This window comes from Cetorhinus maximus, chromosome 1, assembly GCF_964194155.1.
Source record: "Cetorhinus maximus chromosome 1, sCetMax3.hap1.1, whole genome shotgun sequence".
NCBI classification, from domain to species: Eukaryota; Metazoa; Chordata; class Chondrichthyes; order Lamniformes; family Cetorhinidae; genus Cetorhinus; species Cetorhinus maximus.
Window position 1 is genome coordinate 169,557,453 of NC_135879.1, and position 22,123 is coordinate 169,579,575.

At 47.4% G+C, this 22,123-nt stretch overlaps 1 protein-coding gene across 1 annotated transcript in view; it reads left to right on the plus strand.

Moving 5' to 3' along the window:
* Window positions 1-22,123, plus strand: part of LOC144669964 (cell division cycle protein 20 homolog) — a 74,236-nt gene that overhangs the window by 30,617 nt on the left and 21,496 nt on the right. The window contains exons 3-5 of the mRNA XM_078532674.1: window positions 770-951; window positions 10,005-10,099; window positions 14,523-14,754. Of these exons, the coding sequence (XP_078388800.1) occupies window positions 770-951; window positions 10,005-10,099; window positions 14,523-14,754 (509 nt within the window). The remainder of the gene's footprint in view (window positions 1-769; window positions 952-10,004; window positions 10,100-14,522; window positions 14,755-22,123) is intronic.

Consider the following 22,123-nt stretch of genomic DNA (forward strand, 5'->3'; position numbering starts at 1 on the left):
TCTCCTTAAATATAAAATTCTGATTCTTGAGTTTAAATCCCTCAATGGCCTCATCCCTCCTCATTTATTTAATTTCTTTAACCTGACAACACCCACCAAATTCTTTCTTTGATTCTTGCCTCTTATCATAGACAGCCATACTTTCTGCTGCCTGGGTCCCATTTTCGAGGAATCTTTCTCTTTCAAACCTTCTGCCTCTCAAGCTTGGCCTGCTCCTTTAAGAACCACCTTAAACTCTACTTGCAACGAAGCTTTTAGTCATCCCTCCTTTGGCTCAGTGCCCATTTTCCTCAAGCCTCTGCGTACTTCTTTTTATTCGTTCATGGGATGTGGGCATTGCTGCCTGGGCTAGCATTTATTGCCCATCCCTATTGCCTCCCCTTGTTCAGAGGGCATTTAAAGAGTCAACCACATTGCTGTGGGTCTGGAGTCACATGTTTGCCAGACCAGATAAGGACAGTAGATTTCCTTTCCTAAAGGATATTAGTGAACAAGATGGGTTTTTACAACAATCAGCAACAGTTTCATGGTCATCACCAGACTTTTAATTCCAGATTTTTATTAAATTCAATTTTCACCATCTACCATGATGGGATTTGAACCTGAATCCCTATAGCATTAACCTGGGTCTCTGGATTACCAGTCCAGTGACAATACCACTATGCCATCACCTCCCCTAAGGTCCACTACCTTGGGACATTTTCCATGGTAAAGGCCCTATATAAAATGTAGGTTTTTTTGTTACACCATTCTGCATTATATTTTTTAGATCTTAACTTGGTTGATTGGAGCGCTGCAAATCTGGTAGCCATTGCTCTATCCAATGCAGTGTATCTTTGGCACCCAGAGAAGGGGGTGCAGGAGGCTATAGGTGTGAAATCAGGATACATCTCATCAGTTGCCTGGATTAAGGATAGAAACAGTCTTGCAATTGGAACCAGCACTGCTGATGTGCAGGTAAGAGGGTATTAATTATTGTCTTTTCACTTGATTTGACTGACCAAATAGAAACATTGTTTTAATCAAAATTTTAACACACTTTAATGTCACATGTAATAAATTCTGGCTTGAAGAAATAAACTAGAGACGCTAACAGGAATGATTATGTGTAACATTGTAATTGTACAATATCTAAGGGGACTGATAGAAATACAACTGCTGGCTTTTTATGGAGGGGTTCAAAGTTAGGCCCCATACCTGGACCTTCAGGTGGGCCCCACTTCTACCACTGCAGCAGCCTGTCGCAATAAATTGCTGCATTATTATTTGGCAAATAATAAGTGTTGCCACCATATAAATGATAACAGAACCACCTTTGCAATGGATAGCTAATTCTGCATAGTCAGGAGAGGTCGACTCTATTTATTTCATTCTGACGTGAAGGCCACTCAGTGGTATGGAGGCCTGGGCTGAAGAAATTCCTGGAGGGAGAATTCTCCCCGTTTGACCTCTGGTTGTCTGACATCAGGAGCCATTTTTGGGATGGATGAAAGCTGCCTCAAACCAGGCCCTTTGCAGATTTTCAATGGATTCTGAGTGGATACCAACCACCCCAGGGTTGCACTGGATAGTCCACCCTAACCAGGCCTGTTCCCTTCAACTTGCATCACAGGAGTGCAGCTGGTGGCTTACAGAAATTCAGCCTCCATGGTCAGAATTTAATGGGCCACCAGAAGCAGGAAACATGGTTGACTTAATCAGGCGGGAGCCAAAATCTTGGGGCAGGATTTTCCGCTTGGCGTGTGGGCACGCCCTCGACATGCCCGAGAGTGAAATAGCGCACGATGACATCGGGCGAGCGTCCCGACTTAATCGTGCACCCGTGCGATATTCCGGTCGCGCAAGAGTCGGCCATTAAGGCCATTAATTGATGAATTATTTTTCGCTGCCCGTCCAACATTACGGTTTGTGGCCAGGCAAATCGGCCAGGCAGCCTTTGGATTTTTGGGAAAACCGCATCCAAGGGTGGAATGAGGTTTCGAATATCAATTTTAAAAAATAAAAATGTTTGGGCAGAACTCTTACCATCAACATGTTTAGGTGAGTGATTCTTATGGGTGGAATTTTTTCCCAAGATTTTAAAATCTTTACTTAAGGATTTAAAATTCTTCAGCTCCCTCAGGCAACTCTCTCTCTCTTCAGGGAGCTTTCATTGCGCACTCCCCCACGCCCACACTGACTTCAGCGCTCGCCGTCCTCCCATCCCCCCCATCCCACAGCGCTGAGCCTTTCATTGCGTGTTTCATGCTGGCTGGCTGTTAATTGGCCAGCCAGCGTGAAATCGTGGTTGGGGGCTGATCGTGAGCAGCGGCCCGTTTCCCAGTCGCTCCCGGGTCTGCCTGCCACACCAGCCCGGCGACCTCAAAATCACGCCCTTGGCTTCCTGACTGCGGGTTTAGTTTAAGGAGGCTACAAGTGGACATAGATAGGTTAAGCGAGCGGGCAAAGATCTGGCAAATGGAGTGTAATTTGGGAAAATATGAAATTGTCCATTTTGGCAGGAAGAATAAAAAAGAAGCTCTGAGATTCAGAGGGATCTGGGTGTCCTAGTGCATGAATCACAAAAGGTTAGTATGCAGGTACAGCAGGTAATTAGGAAAGCTCATAGAATGTTATTGTTTATTGTGAGGGGAATTGAATACAAAAGTAGGGAGGTTATGCTTCAGTTGTACAGCACAGGTGATTAAAGAAGAATGTAAATGCATTAGAAGCAGTTCAGAGAATGTTTACTAAACTAATACTAGGAATGGGCAGATTGTTTTATGAGGAAAGGTTGGACAGGTTAGGCTTGTATCCACTGGAGTTTAGAAGAGTAAAAGGTGACTTGATTGAAACCTTTAAGATCCTAAGGGGTCCTGACGGGGTGGATGTGGAGAGGATGTTTCCTCTTGTGGGAGAATCTAGAACTAGGGGTCACTGTTTAAAAATAATGGGTTACCCATTTAAGACAGAGATGGGAAGAAATTTTTTTCTCTGAGGGTAGTGAGTCTTTGGAACTCTCTTCCTCAAAACGCAGTGGAAGCAGAGTCTTCGAATGGTTTTAAGGCAGAGGTAGATATATTCTTGATAAACAAGGGGGTGAAAGGTTATTGGGGTAAGTGGGAGGTTACAGACATGATCTTATTGAATGGGAGGAGCAGGCTTGATGGGCCGAGTGGCCTATTCCTGCTCCTAACTCGTATGTTTGTAATTAAGTCAGCAGCATAACAGTGGCGGGTCAGGATTCACAGTGTCCAATGACCAGAACCTATTTTCCATATATTTGCATTCCATGAATACTTTCGAAATTAAGTCATACTTTCAAGGTTGAGTCAGTGCCAAATGGGAAGCTTGTGCCACCTGAGTTACAACTGGTGAAAAGTGGCAGGCACCAGATGAGGTGGCTCATTTGGTTCATAGTTGAGCGCTTGTCATTGTTGAACATTGAGGAAAAGGGGATAGGGGAATGGGAACAGGAGAATGTTCACAGACCTAGCTGTCAGTAACAGCAAAGGTAAAGCAGATGGTGAGTTCTTGCGGTGGGGTGGGCCTGAACAGGAGCAAGAGCAGGACTTGCACATGGTAGGGGCAAGGTAAGCGAACCTTTATCATACACAAACTCTAGTGAAGACTGTTCCTGAGGACAACTTCTGCACACTTGGACAGATGTCACAACAACTGCTATGACCTTTTCTTTAGATTCTTGTCCATCTTGACCTCATCTTGACTACCACCCTTCTAGGTAGAGGATAGGGGTTTGAAGTTTGCTCCAGCGGGTGACTTGCAGAGGTGGGCGTCTACCCTGAGCAGGCTATGGTCACAGGTGATGGAATGCTGGTCATTTAGGTGCCTCACATTTGTGTAAAACAAGTTAAAATCAAGTTATCTCAGCCATCCCTGGCATGTCTCTCTATGGCTCTCTCATCTTAGAAAAGTGCCCTAACATTCATGACCTCTTCTTCAGAATGCTCAGCATCATCCTCATCTGAGTTGGAGTGCAGCTCTTCCATGTCTTTACAAGGCATACTACAATAATCAGGGATGTGCTCTGTGGGTTATATTGTAATGCTCCGCCTGACCAGTCAAGGCAGCAAAAGCGCATTTTCAGCAACCCTATGTCTGCTCCATGATTGCTCAGGTCGACTTGGCAGGGTCCTCAAAGAGCTCTGTGAGCTGAGGGTGGCATAAGATATAGGAGTCATGAGAGCTTCCTGGGAAACAGCATAGATCTGCATAATCTGTTGTGTGTGGTCACAGAACAGCTATAAATTAAAGGAGTAGAAGCCCTTCCAATTGGTGTATATTGCTGGCTGTTTCCTGCAATGTTTCCAGCAAACATGAATGCAGTCAATCAACCCCTGCACTCAGGAGAACTGAATGGTGGTACCAAAGCCCTGTGACTTTGCGGCCTGGCCCTCTGCATTGGTCAGAAACATAACAACATAGGACTTAGAAGCAGGAGTAAGCCATTCAGCCCTTCAAGCCTATTCTGCTGTTCAATAAGATCATGGCTGATCTGGTTGTGGTCTCAACTCCACTTCCCTGTCCGCTCCCCACAACCACTAACTCCCTTGTCTATTAGATCTATCTAGCTCAGCTTTGAATAAATTCAATGACCCAGCCTCCACTACTTTCTGGGGAAGAGAATTCCACACTGACAATGCTCTGAGAGGAAAAAAAATTCTTATCTCAATCTTAAAAGGGTGACTTCTCACTCTTAAACTGTGTCCCCAAGTTCTAGTCTCCCTCACAAGAGGAAACACCCTACTGGTATCTACCTTATTAAGTCCCCTCAGGATCTTATATGCTTCAATAAGATCACCTCTCATTCTTCTAAAACCCAGTGGTATAGGTCCAACCTGCTCAACCTTTCTTCATAAGAAAAGTCCCTCATCCCAGGCATGAGTCGAGTGAACCTTCTCTGAACTTCTTCTAATGCAACGATTTCCTTTCTCACAGCATTCTTCAGTTGCTGGGATTTGTCTGTGATGTGCTCGCCAAAATGTTCCTCCAAACATACACGCGACCTGCCTGAGTGTCACTGTGCTGGCGGAGGGTGCTGGAGAAGCAGGTGGCGGTGTATTCTCTGGGTCTTGGGTTTCATCCTCATAGGTGGAGCTGTCTGTTTCGTGTGTTGCCTATGACATCAGCTCTGGATTGCAAGGATCCGCAGTGGAGAATGCAAAAAACACATTAAGGTTCAGCAGTCAATGAACACATCACACTCTCATGTGCGTCTCCTGTGTGCCCATGTCTTGACATCAGACTGGAGGCTGTGTGGCCGCCCCAGCCTCACCAATACTGATGAGATGGGGCTGCCCTGTTTCCTGTGGTCAGAATCGTGAGACCTTGTACTTTTTACCAGTCTTGGCCCCCTATCTGCCATTGTGAGTTTGCTTCTCCTTCAGGGCAAAATGGAGATTTAGTGGCAGGCCAAGAGAGACCTATCTCCCTTGCCTGCATGCATCTACATGACACCTACTGGCCCGTCACTTGTAAATCATGCCCATTCTCTTTCTCAAGCTAGGCTGTCGCATGGTTTGGCATCAAGCATCATGTGGTACTGAGGCTCCACAGGCATTCACCTGCCTGGCCTCTCTCTTCTCTCGCACAGATACGTTGCTTGATGCATTCATGAGAGCCCCATTGATGCAACACCACAGTGCAACTTAGCCTTGCAGATTAAAGGAGGTCATTGACCTGCTTGTGGCAGTGGACACAGGATCTTGACTGGACCTCATGGCTGCTCACCTCCTCTGTGACCTCGAACCGGGCCACCATGGTCAGACGGAAGGGTCTATTGTTGACATCACTAGGGAAGAGCACCTCCCATTGTTCTTGGACAGCCTAGAAGGAAACCTGCAGGAAGGCATCATTAAACCCTGGGGTTCACCGCTCTTTCCTTCGCCTCAGACATTTTGCCGAGTCGGGGGAGTGATGGGGTGTCCCAGCAGATGATATATGATTATGAGAGGGTGAATGATGGGAAAATTTAGAGCTGTGAAGAGGGATGAAGTCTTGGCTTCCAGACAATGTCCTTCCAAATCTGCAAGTTTTGCCTCCCCACTGACCTACTCACACCATCCAGAGCTTGCATGCTTGCCCTGGGGGCTTCTCTTTGGCCTGCCCAGGACTGTACCCACCTGATGGTGGGATCAGCCACTTTCTGCCTGCCCCCAGCAGATGATCGCATATGCCCCATGTGGCTGCCACTGCCCTTTAAAATTAACATTAAATTGTGTACAACACAAAAACAGAATTACCTGGAAAAACTCAGCAGGTCTGGCAGCATCGGCAGAGAAGAAATCAGTTAACGTTTCGAGCCTTCATGGCCCTTCGGCAGAACTGAAGCATAGTTAGAAGAAGGGAGAAATATAAATTGGTTTAAGGTGGTGGGGTGGGGTGGGTGGTGGGGGGAGAGAGAGACATTGAGGGTGTGGTGTGGTGATTGTGGAGATGAGCAGATAATCAAAAGATGTCACAGACATAAGGGTCAAAGAGGTGTTTTGTCTGAGAAAAGTGCTAATTATGAATGGAGGACAGGATATTCAAAGTACAGCTCTAGTGGGGGTGGGGTGGAAAGGCTAACAAGGTTTTAGTTTTAGATTTAAAAATAATGGAAATAGGTGGGGAAAGAAGAATCTATATAAATTATTGAAAAAAAAGCGGGGGGTGGGGAGGGGGGGGGGAAGAAACGGGGTGGGGATGGGGGGAGGGGGAGTTTAAGATCTAAAGTTGTTGAATTCAATATTCAGCCCGGAAGGCTGTAAAGTGCCTAGTCGGAAGATGAGGTGCTGTTCCTCCAGTTTGCGTTGGGCTTCACTGGAACAATGCAGCAAGCCAAGGACAGACATGTGGGCAAGAGAACAGGGTGAAGTGTTAAAATGGCAAGCGACAGGGAGGTTTGGGTCTTTCTTGCGGACAGACCACAGGTGTTCCGCAAAACGGTCGCCCAGTTTGCGTTTGGTCTCTCCAATGTAGAGGAGACCGCATTGGGAGCAACGAATGCAGTAGACTAAGTTAGGGGAAATGCAAGTGAAATGCTGCTTCACTTGAAAGGAGTGTTTGGGCCCTTGGACGGTGAGGAGAGAGGAAGTGAAGGGGCAGGTGTTGCATCTTCTGCGTGGGCATGGGGAGGTGCCATAGGTGGGGGTTGAGGAGTAGGGGGTGATGGAGGAGTGGACCAGGGTGTCCCGGAGGGAACGATCCCTACGGAATGCCGTCAGGGGGGGTGAAGGGAAGATGTGTTTGGTGGTGGCATCATGCTGGAGTTGGCGGAAATGGTGGAGGATGGTCCTTTGAATGCGGAGGCTGGTGGGGTGATAAGTGAGGACAAGGGGGACCCTATCATGTTTCTGGGAAGGAGGAGAAGGCGTGAGGGAGGATGCGCGGGATATGGGCCGGACACGGTTGAGGGCCCTGTCAACGACCGTGGATGGAAAACCTCGGTTAAGGAAGAAGGAGGACATGTCAGAGGAGCTGTTTTTGAAGGTAGCGTCATCAGAACAGATGCGACGGAGGCGAAGGAACTGAGAGAATGGGATGGAGTCTTTACAAGAAGCGGGGTGTGAGGAGCTGTAGTCGAGGTAGCTGTGGGAGTCGGTAGGCTTGTAATGGATATTGGTGGACAGTCTATCATCAGAAATTGAGACAGAGAGGTCAAGGAAGGGAAGAGAAGTGTCAGAGATGGACCATGTGAAGATGATGGAGGGGTGGAGATTGGAAGCAAAATTAATAAATTTTTCCAGGTCCCGACGAGAGCATGAAGCAGCACCGAAGTAATCATCGATGTACCGGAGAAAGAGTTGTGGGAGGGGGCCGGAGTAGGACTGGAACAAGGAATGTTCCACATACCCCATAAAGAGACAGGCATAGCTGGGGCCCATGCGGGTACCCATAGCCACACCTTTTATTTGGAGGAAGTGAGAGGAGTTAAAGGAGAAATTGTTCAGTGTGAGAACAAGTTCAGCCAGACGGAGGAGAGTAGTGGTGGATGGGGATTGTTGGGGCCTCTGTTCAAGGAAGAAGCTAAGGGCCCTCAGACCATCCTGGTGGGGGATGGAGGTGTAGAGGGATTGGATGTCCATGGTGAAGAGGAAGCGGTTGGGGCCAGGGAACTGGAAATTGTTGATGTGACGTAAGGTGTCAGAGGAATCACGGATGTAGGTGGGAAGGGACTGGACAAGGGGAGAGAGAAGGGAGTCAAGATAACGAGAAATGAGTTCCGTGGGGCAGGAACAGGCTGACACGATCGGTCTGCCAGGACAGTTCTGTTTGTGGATTTTGGGTAGGAGGTAGAAGCGGGCTGTCCGAGGTTGGGCGACTATCAAGTTGGAAGCTGTGGGAGGAAGATCTCCAGAGGAGATGAGGTCAGTGACAGTCCTGGAAACAATGGCTTGATGTTCTGTGGTGGGGTCATGGTCCAGGGAGAGGTAGGAGGAAATGTCTGCGAGTTGACGCTCAGCCTCCGCGAGGTAGAGGCCAATGCGCCAGACAACAACAGTACCACCCTTGTCAGCGGGTTTGATGACAATGTTGGGGTTGGACCTGAGAGAACGGAGTGCAGTGAGTTCAGAGAGAGACAGATTAGAATGGGTGAGAGGAGCAGAGAAATTGAGACGGCTAATGTCACGCCGACAGTTCTCAATGAAAAGATCAAGAGAAGGCAAGAATCCAGAGGGAGGGGTCCAAGTGGAGGGAGAATATTGGAGGTGGGTAAAAGGATCCGTTGAACGGGGAGAGGACTCCTGCCCAAAGAAGTGAGCACGGAGACGAAGACGGCGGAAGAAGAGTTCAGCATCATGCCGAGCCCGAAATTCATTGAGATGAGGGCGTAAGGGTATGAAACTAAGTCCTTTGCTGAGCACTGAACGTTCAGCATCGTAGAGGGGAAGGTCAGGGGGTATAGTGAATACGCGGCTGTGGCTGGGATTGGAAGATGGGGTGAGGACGGAGGGACAAGGAGGGGTGGAGGGTCCCAGATGGGTGTTGGAGTCGATGAGTTGTTGGAGCTTGCGTTCCTTAGCACTTGAGAGAAAGAGAAAAAGTTTCTTGTTGAGGCGACGGATGAGGCGAAGAATAAAATGAAACTGGGGGCACGCGCAGCTTTGAAAAAGGGTGCGGCGGTGCTGCTGGAGGGAGAGGTCGAGTGTGTTCATATGGCAGCGCATGGCACTGAGTGTGGATCTCAGAATGCGACGGGAACAGCAGTCCGAGAAACGTTTTATGTCCCGGAGATACCTGTAATCCTGGGTGGGTTCGAAACAAGAGGGATGGAATTTCAGTTGAAATCCACGTGGGGTGAGTCGGAGACGGAGACAGTCACTGAGAAAGGAGATATGGCTGTGAAAGCGGGTTTTACTAAACACCTTGTCAAACACCAGGAGAGAAATGGAAAGCAATGAAGGTGAGCAGGGCAGAAGAGACAGTCGGAAATCCTGTCGGAGGACAGAACCGTACTTCTTCAAAGAGGGCATTTCTTGAAGAGGGGTGGCAGTCAATTAAACACAAAGATAAAAACAAAAAGCTAAAAGCTACTGCGGATGCTGGAAATCCAAAACAAAAACAGAATTACCTGGAAAAACTCAGCAGGTGTGTGTCTGGTGGTTCTTGATATGCAAGAGGAGGTGACGCAAACTTCCACTTCTGCCTTTGGGAACGACGCCTCGCAGATTAGATTTGGCCCCATGTGTGCAAATATTTATTTTTACAAAACTTGGATTTTCTCTGTTCAATCTACTAATGGATAGGTTGTGATGGAGGCCTGTAAAGTTTGTTCCTATACCAGCTAACCCATATATATTTATATGTATATATGTAACAGTTTTTAACAAATGGACACCTGTGGATATATAAGAATGCTGCTGGCATACATGGAACCATACTGCAATTATAGGCCACACCTTCTAGAAGAGGAATAAGAGGAGAAGTGAAAAAATTGATAATTGTCATCGTATATCTTGAATGCAAAAGGTCAGCTCATGGTAAATTGGATAAATTTTCTTCACATTTTTTTTAAATTCAAGTTGTGGGACGTTGAGACTAAGAAGAAATTACGTAATATGCATAGCCATAGCTCAATGGTTGGTGCTCTGAGCTGGAATGACTACATTCTTAGCAGGTATGTCTTTCGCAGTCTGGCTGCACAATCACCATCTCAACTTATATGTATTCATACGCTTCAAGCTTAACTTTACGAAGCAGGTAGAAGTTGACTATTAGAATTTTTGGGGGTTTTATTGCATGTATTAGATTAAACGTAGTTTTGTTCAGATTCACATAGCTACTGAATAGGTCTCCTGTTTGACAATTCCAGGGAGGAAAAACAGAAACTGGGACTAAAATTTAAATTAAAGTAATAAAAATACACTTTCAGTTTGACTTTTTCTCCATTTTGTAAAAAACTGCTTTGCAAGTTAAATATTATGTTTGCTTGAACCAATTTGGAAAGTGTAATTAGAATTTTCCACCCCTTCTGTGCACATGTAGTTTTGTACAAATCTTATTGATTTGCGCTATCATTTTCATATTATTGGAAAGATTATCATGAATTTCAAGCCCAGGGTGCTTTATGTACTCTGATAACATCAGGCAAAGTTAACTGAACAGACAGGCAGGCAGACAGACAAGCAACCTACTGCCCTGCTGACTTCACACAGATCCCAATATTAATCTGCTATTGTGAAGCAAATGGGAAGGCAGTTGGTCCTTGCTCTAAATATGCAGGTCAGGCTTTGGTGAAACAAAAACAAAAATTGCTGGAAAAACTCAGCAGGTCTGACAGCATCTGTGGAGAGAAAGCCAGAGTTAACGTTCCAAGTCCATATGACTCTTCTTCAGAACTAGTGAGAAGTAGAAATATGGTGAAATATATATTGTTTAGGGGGGTGGGACAGGTGAAGCTAGATAGAAGGCCAGTGATAGGTGGAGGCAAAGGAGTGATCGCAAAAGATGTCATAGACAAAAGGTTGAAGGGGTGTTGATGGTGGAGATACTGGCTAAAGGAGGTGTTAATGGTGACATTAAGAGTAGAAAGCAGGATGAGCAAATGACAGATGGCCCTAGTGGGGGTGGGGTGGGGGCAGGGGACAGTGTGGGAGAAAATATCAAAATAGGCATCTGGTGATATTAACCGCAGGCTTGCATGGCAAAGTCCTCTGGGTCTTACAAGGAAGCCTCCACAGATCTCAGGCTCCCTCCCACCTCTGATCATCCTAACACCCTCTACTAAGCACTTACCATCAGTGATCGCTCAATTGGGCCACTTGCCAGACACAAGCTATGTTTGACTGAGAGATTCAGGGAGTTAGACCCAGGCCTCAGGCTGTGAAAGGTTGTATGGTTTCCTGTCCAGTTGGGTCTGTGGCTGCATTGATTGTGATAAACCACCCATGGTTTATATGCAAGAACACAGTTTTTCACCTTATCTCTTGTGAATGCTAACTTCTAACGGAAGTGAGATAACAAATTGCTTTTGACTTAGATCATTGTGGATAATAGTTTCAAATACTGGTTCATTAGGTCAGGGTTCATTAGGTCAGGGTTCATTTACATTCCAATCCCCTCCTTGCCTCTGTGGCATCAGTCTGGGTTCTCTACCGAATTGAGCATTAGGATAATAGCAAAATACTGCGGATGCCGGTAATCTGAAACAAAAACAAAAATTGCTGGAAAAACTCAGCAGGTCTGACAGCATCTGTGGAGAGGAGCACAGAGTTAATGTTTCGAGTCCGTACGACTCTTCATTGAGCATTAGGATGTTGGTCCTTTGATAGTTAAACCCTAAAATGCTTACATCTTTTTTTCATATCAGATACAGGTGTTTTTGTCTGAAAATCTCTGCTAGCTCAAAGAGCCAATAATTCTTAGTCTTCCATGGGTATCTCAGCCATCAGAATGAGGGAGTAGGGAACGAGCAGCCTGCCTCTAGCTCTGCTGAAACTACAGGGGCAGCACCATATGGGATTAATAGGAAAAGGAAGAGAAAGAATTTGCACTTTCCAAAGGGAAATCACTTGGGTGTTTGCTAGTCTGTCACTGTGTCAATTTTATTGTCAATGTTAACAGACCATAAACTTTATTTCAAATCTCCAATGCCATCTCCAGTCATCTCCATTGTTTCCTTTCACCTGCCAAGTAGCCATCAACCTTGAGGAAAATAGTATGACCAGAGTGGAAGATGTGCAGTAGATGTCAATAAGATGGAGGGATTCTTGACTGTGGGAATGCAGTGTGTTCTGAGGGGGGCATCCAGTGGGTTCTCCCCATCAAGTCTCACTGTGCTCATATGTTATAACAGACTCAGGTTAGCTGAATTATGCCTGCATGAATCCGTTGCAGCTATCTTTGGCAACTGGGTGAGCAACTACAAGGTCACTGGCCACATCAGGCTCCTCCTCCTACTATGCTCCTCCTCTTCCTCCATGTCCTCCTCCAAAGATGCAGAGTGATCTTCACTTTCCTGCTCCTGAAACTCTGGGCCTCTCTGCTGCACTTTATGCAAGGCACATCAGACCACTACCACGAGGGGTACCTTTACTGGTGCAGAGTGAAAGGTTCCCCCTTATCTGCCAAGGCACCTGAATCACATCTTCCACAAGCTAATGACATCCTCTATGAGTCTTCCTGTGCTTGCGTGGCTCCAGCTGTATCTTTCCTGTTTATCAGTTGTAGGGATCCTCACAGGCATATCCTGATCCAAGGAGCCACCCACCTTCTCTGTTTGAAGGAGTGAAGATCTGTGGGAAATTTGACTGGTGCACAATGATGGCAATTTGGAAACTTTCAGAGTATTTTGCACAGCCATGCATGAAAAGTTTCCAGTGGTCACAGACCAGCTGAACATTAATGGAGTGGGATCGCTTTTGCCAAATACTCTAGGAGGATCTGAGAGCACTTTGATTGCCACATGTGTGCAGTCGATGACCCCTTGTACCTGTAGGAATCCAGCCATTGCAGCAAATCTGAGGGCCTTCTCATTCTGACTAACCACATCAGTAACAAAATGGACATAATTGGCAGCCCTGGCAGACTTGCAACAGATTATGAAATCCTATAGATGTCATCAGCAGACCCCTGGAAGGAGCTGGAAGTGAAGAAATTCAGGGCTGAGGTGACCTTGATGACCACTGACAACACATGCCCACCTGGCCCTTTTGGAAGAAGATCTTGTTCCTCAAGGCTGCAGATGTCAGCAATGACCTACTGAGAAAGTCTGAACCTCCTGAGACACTGGTGCTCAGTCATGTTCAGAAAGCTGATCCCCTCCACCTGCATACCCAGTTAAGAGAATTACCTCCTTTGAGCTGAAGCTCTGTGTCCATCTCCTCTGTCCTGTGAAGTGGCTGGGGAGAAGGGAGCTGATGCTGTTGTTGGTGTCACTGATGTTACTCTTGTTTCTCATAGGAGATCCAAAGTACAATTATTTAAGCTGTTCACATGCTGCAGCAAAGGCTGACAGCAGGGAAGTGCAGATCAAAATCAAAACAGTCCAAGGTGGCAGAAATGATCTCCAAAGCAGTACATGTCCCATGAGCAAAAGCCTTTCACTTAGGCAAGGAAGCAGCAATCATAGCTCATTATTTAAAGGTATTCCTGCCTGTCAATTCCAGCTATGCTCTTGCCTTGTTGACAGATGAGTATCAGACAGCTTGGGAAACCCATGTACTGGCTATTAAACCTTCATTCAATTGCCACTCTGCAAATTATGCTACGGGGATTTCCTGCACACCCCCAAATGCATACTGGTTAAATGTGGAAATCAAGATTATGTAGGGTTTCCAACACACTGACAGTACCACCATCCCACCTTTTCAACCCAAAGTTCTACTTCACAGGGATGATTTTCATCCTCCCCCTTCTCCTGTCTTCAGGTAGATATGATACAATAGAGTGAGCCTTCCATCCGCCAATTAAAGAGTCAATTGAAAATCGATCCCCATCTATTAACCATTTACATTCTATTTACCAAAACCAGGGCAGGTTATGGGCGGCAACATGTCAGATATGTTGTTAGGGTGAACTGAAGTAATGTGAATGAAGCTTGTTGGAACATAGGCACTGCTGGAGCCAAATTGCCTCTTTCTTTGCTGTAAATGTAATACATTGAGCTCTCCATCAGATGGATGGAGTCTGTCAGAGTGAACAGATAATGAGGGGATTTAAATCTGAATCTTAATATTTGTGGTTCAAACTCTGGCTTTAAATTTAGAACTTGAAGGCTTTCTGTGAGCTAATGTAAACAAAATCAATTTGCACCATTTACATTATGCATTTTGATTTGAAATATGAAACAATTTTTGAGATAAATAAAAGAAAAATACTGTGGATGCTGGAAATCTGAAATAAAAACAGTAAATGCTGGAAAAACTCAGCAGTTCTGGCAGCATCTGTGGCGAGAGAAGCAGAGTTAATGTTTCAAGTCCATATGCCTCTTCAGAGGTATGTTGGGAATGGGATTTCACATTTCGTAAATAACTGCTGAAGTTTGCAGATATAGGAATAAAAACATTTCATATATATTTTCATCTATTTATTTTCTACAGTGGTTCCCGATTTGGACTTATTCACCATCATGATGTAAGAATTGCGCAACACCATGTCGGAACACTCTGTGGTCACAACTCCCAAGTATGTAGCCTCAGCTGGTCACCAGATGGCAGGCTTCTTGCTAGTGGTGGCAACGATGGTTTACTGAATATCTGGCTCAATGATCCAGGAGCCAACGTTAACAGTAAACCAGACATGACCATTAATAATCAACAATCAGCTGTAAAGGTGAATATTGCTTAACTGTGAATTGTATTTCATGTTTTCTGTCTTATGCTGCCTATCAGTTTAAAACTTTAATTAGTATAAATTTTTCTCAAGTGGTTGGGTGGTATATTTGGAGCTTTTTTTAGTTCTGGGGCTTGGAATCAAATCCACTCAACTTGTTTACCTGTTTGTTATATGTAAGCGGTCTATATTCCTAGTAGGGATGATCGTGCAGTGCGCTACTGATCATCATTTTGCAACAATAGGCAACCTCACTCACAGAGGCTCCAAGAAAAGCTACTAAATGATAATGGAAAAATATCACAGTTCTTGGGTTGGCTAAAGGCACGTTGTTGGGGAAGATGAAAGTGAACTTTACTCTGTAAATAATCTACACAGCACATCACTGTATAATGCTTGATTTTAAAACTACATGCCCAAACAGGAGGGTGTTTCTCACTTAATATTCTTTACCTTGATGAACACAAAATTTACTCAAAAAAGTTGTGAAAATGTCTAGTCAAGTATTTCCTTCTTACCTTTCCTACTTCTCAAATATGTTGAGGGGCTGGCAACACTGTCAATTTTGGGGGCAGGATTATTTAAAAGAGAATCAAATAGTTTCTTGAAAAAATGAGTATTAAAGGTATGGGGAGCTCATTCAGAAACTGGAGCAGACTTGGTGGGTCAAATATCCTGTGTCCGGCTTTTACGTTCTCCAATTCTGAGACACTGAGAAGTGACAGAACCTCATCTATAAGAAGCAGTTGTGTGTTGGTTGCTCAAAGCTAAATTTTCCATTGAATGTTTTGAGTAAACTGTAGTCCGTTTGACCTTTCCTGCTATTTTAAATAGAGTGGCCTGAAAATTCCACAGGTGTCCTCAACAGCTCCTGCCATAACTTCAGCGAGACTTGCGGAACCCTAAGAGAAATGGCACAAATGTCTGAAAATGGTTGTTATATTTGAGGGTTCCACTGGCCTCCCACATAAAAATATAGCAGGAAACTGGGAGAGCTCCAGCTGATTTTACAGGCCAGTAAGTTAAATACCAAGGCACATTAGCTGTTCTCTTTATTTATTGATCATTCAGTTAAGTTGTAGTAGAGAACTCTAATTTCAAATGATCGGAATTTAAATTAATGGACGATATGACTTTTAATGCAAGCTAATTGTAGGAATAAATGTACTACTGGCATCCTGAAGTGTTAAGCTGCACAAAAACCCAAGCTTTTTCAATAACAGAATTATAATTTTTTTTTACAGTTCTCTCCCCTTCCCCCTACTCTCCCGAAAGTAATGGATACAGGTTAACAGGGGCTACTTCAGGGAACTTGCTCAAATGACCATTTATTTTTGGGTGGACCCAGATATTGTGTTGGGAGGATGTTGAACCCATGGGGATTCAACCATCCCATCGCTGCCCTTTTCTAACACACATGCATTTTCAGTTGTGATCGCTGGTCAGCAGTCAAGAATTGAAATAAAAGCAGGAAATGTGGAGACAGAATTAGGGCAGAATTTAATTAGTGGCGTATTGTTCCTGATGGTGGAACTGGAAGAGGGCACCCCTTCCTGCTTTTGTGTTGGGAACCGGCATCCAAGCGATTCATATAAATATTTAAAGGGGCGGCGGTGGGCAGGTAAAGCACGTGTAAATGCGTGGTGGAGCCGAGTTTCCATGGAGGATCCTTCTGTCAGGTGACAGTTCAGCAGGCCCGGGTTGGCCATAAAAGAACCGCCTGGACAAGCAGGGAGGTCCTGCATCAAGGCCACAGGTTCAATGCCCATCTCCATTTGGTCTGCAGTTTTGTCAATCTGTATTTGCAACTCTCCATAACCCTCAGCCCCCTTCAAATTTATCCCCTATCACTCTCCCCTTCATTAAAATCTATCGTCCTGGGACCCCACCACCCCCGGCCACCAGTCATATCTAAGTATACAAGTATAACTCGAGATGTCAGAGCATAGACAAAGATAGGCCCCATGGCTCAGTGATGCCTCCCTGCAGCTTCTCATCCAGGACATCAGGGAATGGCAGGAGGTGCTCTCCCTGAGCGATGGCAACATGATACCCTCCTGCCTGACCAAGGCAGCCTGGACAGAAATCGCAGAGGTTAGCAATCATGGAGCCCAACCAAGATCATAGGTGCAGTGCCAGAAAAGGGTCAATGACCTCCTTCAATCCGCCCAGGTGGCATGGGATTATCTCTCCTGTGGGCATCAGGCTAAGTACTTGTGCAAGTGTGCAGCTAGGCTGGGCAGATGAACGTTTGATCAGCCTCAGGATTGCATGGCGCTTGAGGCCAACGCATGTGACAGTTTAGCTTAAGTGAGCAATTGGATAAAAAGCAACACATCAATGGTCCAGTATTTGTAATGGGGATGTGTATAGACAACGGGGTCAGTTGGCATTTGTCAAGTCACAAAATCTCCACCTTCTCCTGCAGGGCCAGGAGACCCATATTCAAAAGGAAAGGGTGAAGATGGGCAGACCGGTGCTTGGTCTCAAAGTCCTCACTTCTATGGAGGAATATGCCCTCCAGATAGCTGGGGAACAGAGAGACAGTGAGGCTGGAGTGACATGGCTCCATCCATGTGCTCTATAACAGCAGTGGCTAGGCCAGAGGGGGACGAGGCACCTTGACCTCCTTCTAGGTGCCCCTTCTCCTCAGTGAGACAGGGAGGTGCCATTGTTCACCGAGATGGAGGAGGAGCATTTGCTGGCTGCCCGGGAGGGGACTTCCTCTTAGGACGCTCCCATTGTGAGCAGCCTCTTCTCACCCCTTCTGCCATTGACCCCAAAGCCTCCAGCAGGCATGACCAAAGAGGTTTTTTTTTTGTAAAAATATACTTTATTCATAAAATATCTTCAATCACATTCCAAACCATTTCAAAAACAACATTACAAGGGTACAATCCAGGTTAAACTTTTACAAAATGTATCACCAGGTGCATCAGTACAAACAATATTACAATCATTTACAGCCTTTCATTTTGATCTGTACAGCCTGAGGGGCTCTAAACAGTTCCCAGTCTCTCGGTGCGCTGTGGTAGAAAGGTCTTAGACAGCGACCCTTCCCCATTGCGCCTTTGCGGCAGCTGCCCCAAGCTTTAGTGCGTCCCTCAGCACGTAGTCCTGGACTTTGGATTGTGCCAGTCCGCAACAATCGGTCGGGGACAACTCTTTGCGCTGGAAGACCAACAAGTTTCGGGCAGACCAAAGCGCCTCTTTCACCGAGTTGATGATCCTCCAGCTGCAGTTGATGTTTGTCTCGGTGTGTGTCCCTGGGAACAGCCCGTAGAGCACAGAGTCCTGTGTCACAGAACTGCTCGGGATGAACCTCGACAGCAACCACTGCATCTCTCTCCAGACTTTCTTTGCAAAGGCACAATCCACAAGGAGGTGAACAACGGTCTCTTCCCCACCACAGCCACCTCGAGGGCAACGTGCAGAGGGGGTGAGCCTCCTGGCGTGTAGGAAGGATCTGACGGGGAGGGCCTTTCTCACCACCAGCCAAGCTACGTCTTGGTGCTTGTTGGAAAGTTCTGGCGATGAGGCATTCTGCCAAATGACTTTGACAGTCTGCTCGGGGAACCATCCCACAGGGTCCACCCTCTCCTTTTCCCTCAGGGCCTCTAGGACGTTACGTGCTGACCACTGCCTGATGGACTTGTGGTCAAAGGTGTTTTTCTGCATAAATTTTTCCACCAGGGACAGGTGGTACGGCACGGTCCAACTACTTGGAGCGTTCCGCGGCAGCGTGGCCAAACCCATCCTTCGCAACACCGGGGACAGGTAGAACCTCAGCACGTAGTGACACTTGGTGTTTGCGTACTGAGGGTCTACGCACCGCTTGATGCAGCCACACACAAAGGTGGCCATCAGTATGAGGGCGATGTTGGGCACGTTTTTTCCCCCTTTATCTAGAGGCTTGTACATCGCGTCCCTGCGGACACGATCCATTTTCGACCTCCAGATAAAGCGGAAGATGGCTCGAGTGATCGCCGTCGCGCAGGAGTCTGGAATGGGCCAGACCTGTGCCACGTACAGCAACAGCGAGAGTACCTCACACCTGATGACCAGGTTCTTTCCCGCAATGGAGAGGGAGCGTCGCTCCCACATGCCCAGTTTCCTTTTCATCATAGCCACTCGCTCCTTCCAGTTTCTAACGCATGCCCCGGTCCCTCCGAACCATATCCCCAGCACCTTCAGGCCGTCAGCCCTGACAGTGAAGGGGACAAAGGATCGGTCAGCCCAGTTCCCAAAGAACATGGCCTCGCTCTTCCCACGATTTACCTTGGCTCCCAAGGCCAGTTCGAACTGGTCGCAGATGTGGATCAGTCTGCGCACCGACAGCGGATCCGAGCAGAAGACGGCGACGTCGTCCATGTACAGGGAGGCTTTTACCTGAGTGCCTCCACTGCCTGGGATCGTCACTCCTCTTATGCCCGGATCCTTCCTGATGGACTCGGCAAAGGGTTCTATGCAACACACGAAAAGAACAGGCGAGAGAGGACAGCCCTGCCTGACTCCAGATTTAATCGGAAAGCTATCTGTTTCCCACCCATTGATTGAGACTGCGCTACTGATGTTAGTGTAGAGCAGTTGGATCCAATTTCGAATTCCCTCCCCAAACCCCATTTTGGAGAGCACATCCACCATGTAGGTGTGCGATATTCTGTCAAAGGCCTTCTCCTGATCCAAGCTGATGAGGCAGGTATCCACACCCCTGTCCTGTACATAGGCAATCGTATCTCTGAGCAGCGCGAGGCTGTCAGAGATCTTCCTGCCTGGCACAGTGCAGGTCTGGTCAGGGTGAATCACCAATTCCAGAGCGGATTTGACCCGATTGGCGATGACCTTGGACAGAATCTTATAGTCCACATTCAACAGTGAAATGGGTCGCCAATTTCTAATTTCCTCCCTTTCCCCCTTGTGCTTGTAGATGAGGGTGATGATGCCTTTCCTCATGGATTCTGACATACTACCGGCCAGGAGCATACACTCGTACACTTCTAGCAGGTCTGGGCTGATCAAGTCCCACAGAGCCGAATACAACTCCGCCGGCAAGCCGTCGCTTCCGGGAGTTTTACTCTTCTCGAAGGACTCAAGGGCCTTAGTCAGTTCATCAGGAGTTAGCGGTTTGTCCAGGCTCTCCCGCGTACTGTCGTCTAAGACCTCCGTGATAGAGGACAGGAAGGACTGGGAGGCCGTGCTGTCCGTGGGCTTCACGTCATACAATCCGGCATAAAAGGATTTGCTGATCCTCAAAATGTCGGACCGTGATGACTTTACTGAGCCGTCTTCTTCCTTCAGTCTGCTGATCACAGAGCTCTCTCTGTGTACCTTTTGGAAGAAGAAACGTGAGCACGTCTCATCCTGCTCCACGGAGCGGACTCTGGAACGGAAGATGATCTTGGAGGCCTCCGAGGCAAAGTGCGAGGCTTGCTGGCTCTTCACCTCTTGGAGCTCCTCCTTGACATCGACCCCCATCGACTGCAGCCGGAGCAGATTCTGCATGTTTTTCTGGAGTCGGGACATTTCCCTCTGTTCCTTTCTAGCTTTCTGGGTGCCTTTGAGGATGAAAAACCTCTTGATGTTTCCCTTGATCGCTTCCCACCAGTGTGTCAGGGACTCAAAGAGGGGTTTCACGGTTCTCCAACCTTTGTAATCCCTCTTGAGCTCCTCAATGTTCTCTGGGGTCAGCAGTTGCACATTTAGCTTCCATGCCCCCCTGCCCACCCTCAGGTCCTTCTCCAAGTGGCAGTCCGCCAGTAGGAGGCAGTGGTCAGAGAAGAACACCGGCTTGACCTCGGTGGATCTGACTGTGAATGCACGGGACACAAACAGGAAGTCTATCCTGGAACGAATGGACCCGTCTGGCCGCGACCAGGTGTATCTACGCTGCGCTCCATCTGCAGGGTTGCTGAAGACGTCGTGCAGCTTGGCATCCTTAACTGTTTCCATCAGGGATCTGGACGTAGCGTCCAATCTGCTGCCGGCCCTGCCGGATCGTCCAGCCGCATCGATGATGCAGTTGAAGTCCCCGCCCAGAATGACCGGCCTGGAGGTCGCCAGCAGCAGTGGGAGCTGCTGAAAAACCTCCAGCCGCTCAGCCCCTTGTGCCGGGCCATACACGTTAATTAACCGGAGTGGAGCGTTCTTGTACATTACGTCTGCTACGAGGAGTCGCCCGCCCACCACCTCCTTGACCTCGGAGACGGTGAAGTTGCCTCCCCGCAGCAGAATACCCAGGCCGGAGGAACGAGAGTCGTTTCCGCCCGACCAGATCGATGGCCCATGGGACCACCATCGTGACCATTGCCTGTAGGAGCTGAGGTGCGGTATCGCACACTCCTGCAGAAACAACAGGTCAGCTTTGACCTTGGCTAGGTAGTCCAAGGTCGCAACACATCGCGTAGTAGATTTAATGCTACGCACATTTATGGATACAATCTTTAAACCCATTTTAAAGCATTTATTCTCCTACCAAACCCACTGTCTCTGAGAGTCCCAGACCTTTAGTCTGCTCCTTCATACCCGTAGTGAGCTCAAATTCCTTCACTTTGGATGGGCTGAGGTAGATCTCCTTGGCCGTGTTCTGCTCCGGTGGCATCTGGAGGTTCACGTAGAGAGCGGGTTTTGAGATGACCTTTGCTGGAGAAGCTTCTCCAAAACTCACCCCCTCTGGGGTGTTGCTGTTCCCGGCTTCCTGGAGCTGGGGTGCGATGATTGCCTCACTGCTCCCAGATTCCAGGGGCTGTGGTGCACTGGCCTCCTCAGGTTGCAGGCAAAGTTGGGGTGCGCTGGTCTCCTTGTTGTCTCCAATTTTCTGGAGCTCGGGTGTCTCGTCCTCCAACGCCCTGGAGCTTTGCCGCCTCTTCTGTCGGTGCCGCTCTGGCACTTCATCATCCGAAGAGCTACTGCCCTTGTCATCCGTGTCGGATGGGAGACGCCTCTTGCCGCTTCTCTGGGAAACGCCTTTGCTTCTTCTTCGCTCCCTCTTACTTTTCTTGTTCTTCACCGTCCGCTACTCCCCCTGCTGCTTTTCCACTGCTGCCTCCTCCTCCATTGATTCGCTGTCCTGAGGACTGGGAGGTTCAGGGGGTAGTGCTGTTGATTGGCTCTCTGTTGCCTCGATCTCTTTCTCCACCTTGTCTCTCTCTGTGTCCTCCTTTGTCCCGTTGAGCTCCCTGGGGGCCTTGGTGGTTGGAGTGACACGGAACATTTCTTCTGCTTCCCCCTGGTCGGCTTTGGCTGCCTGTGCGTAAGTACGGCAGCGTTTGGGGCAGGTCCTGTAGAGGTGACTTGCCTCGCCACACAGGTTGCAGCACTTGGCCTGTTTGCAGTCTTTTGTCTGGTGCCCTTCCTGTTTGCAGATCTTGCA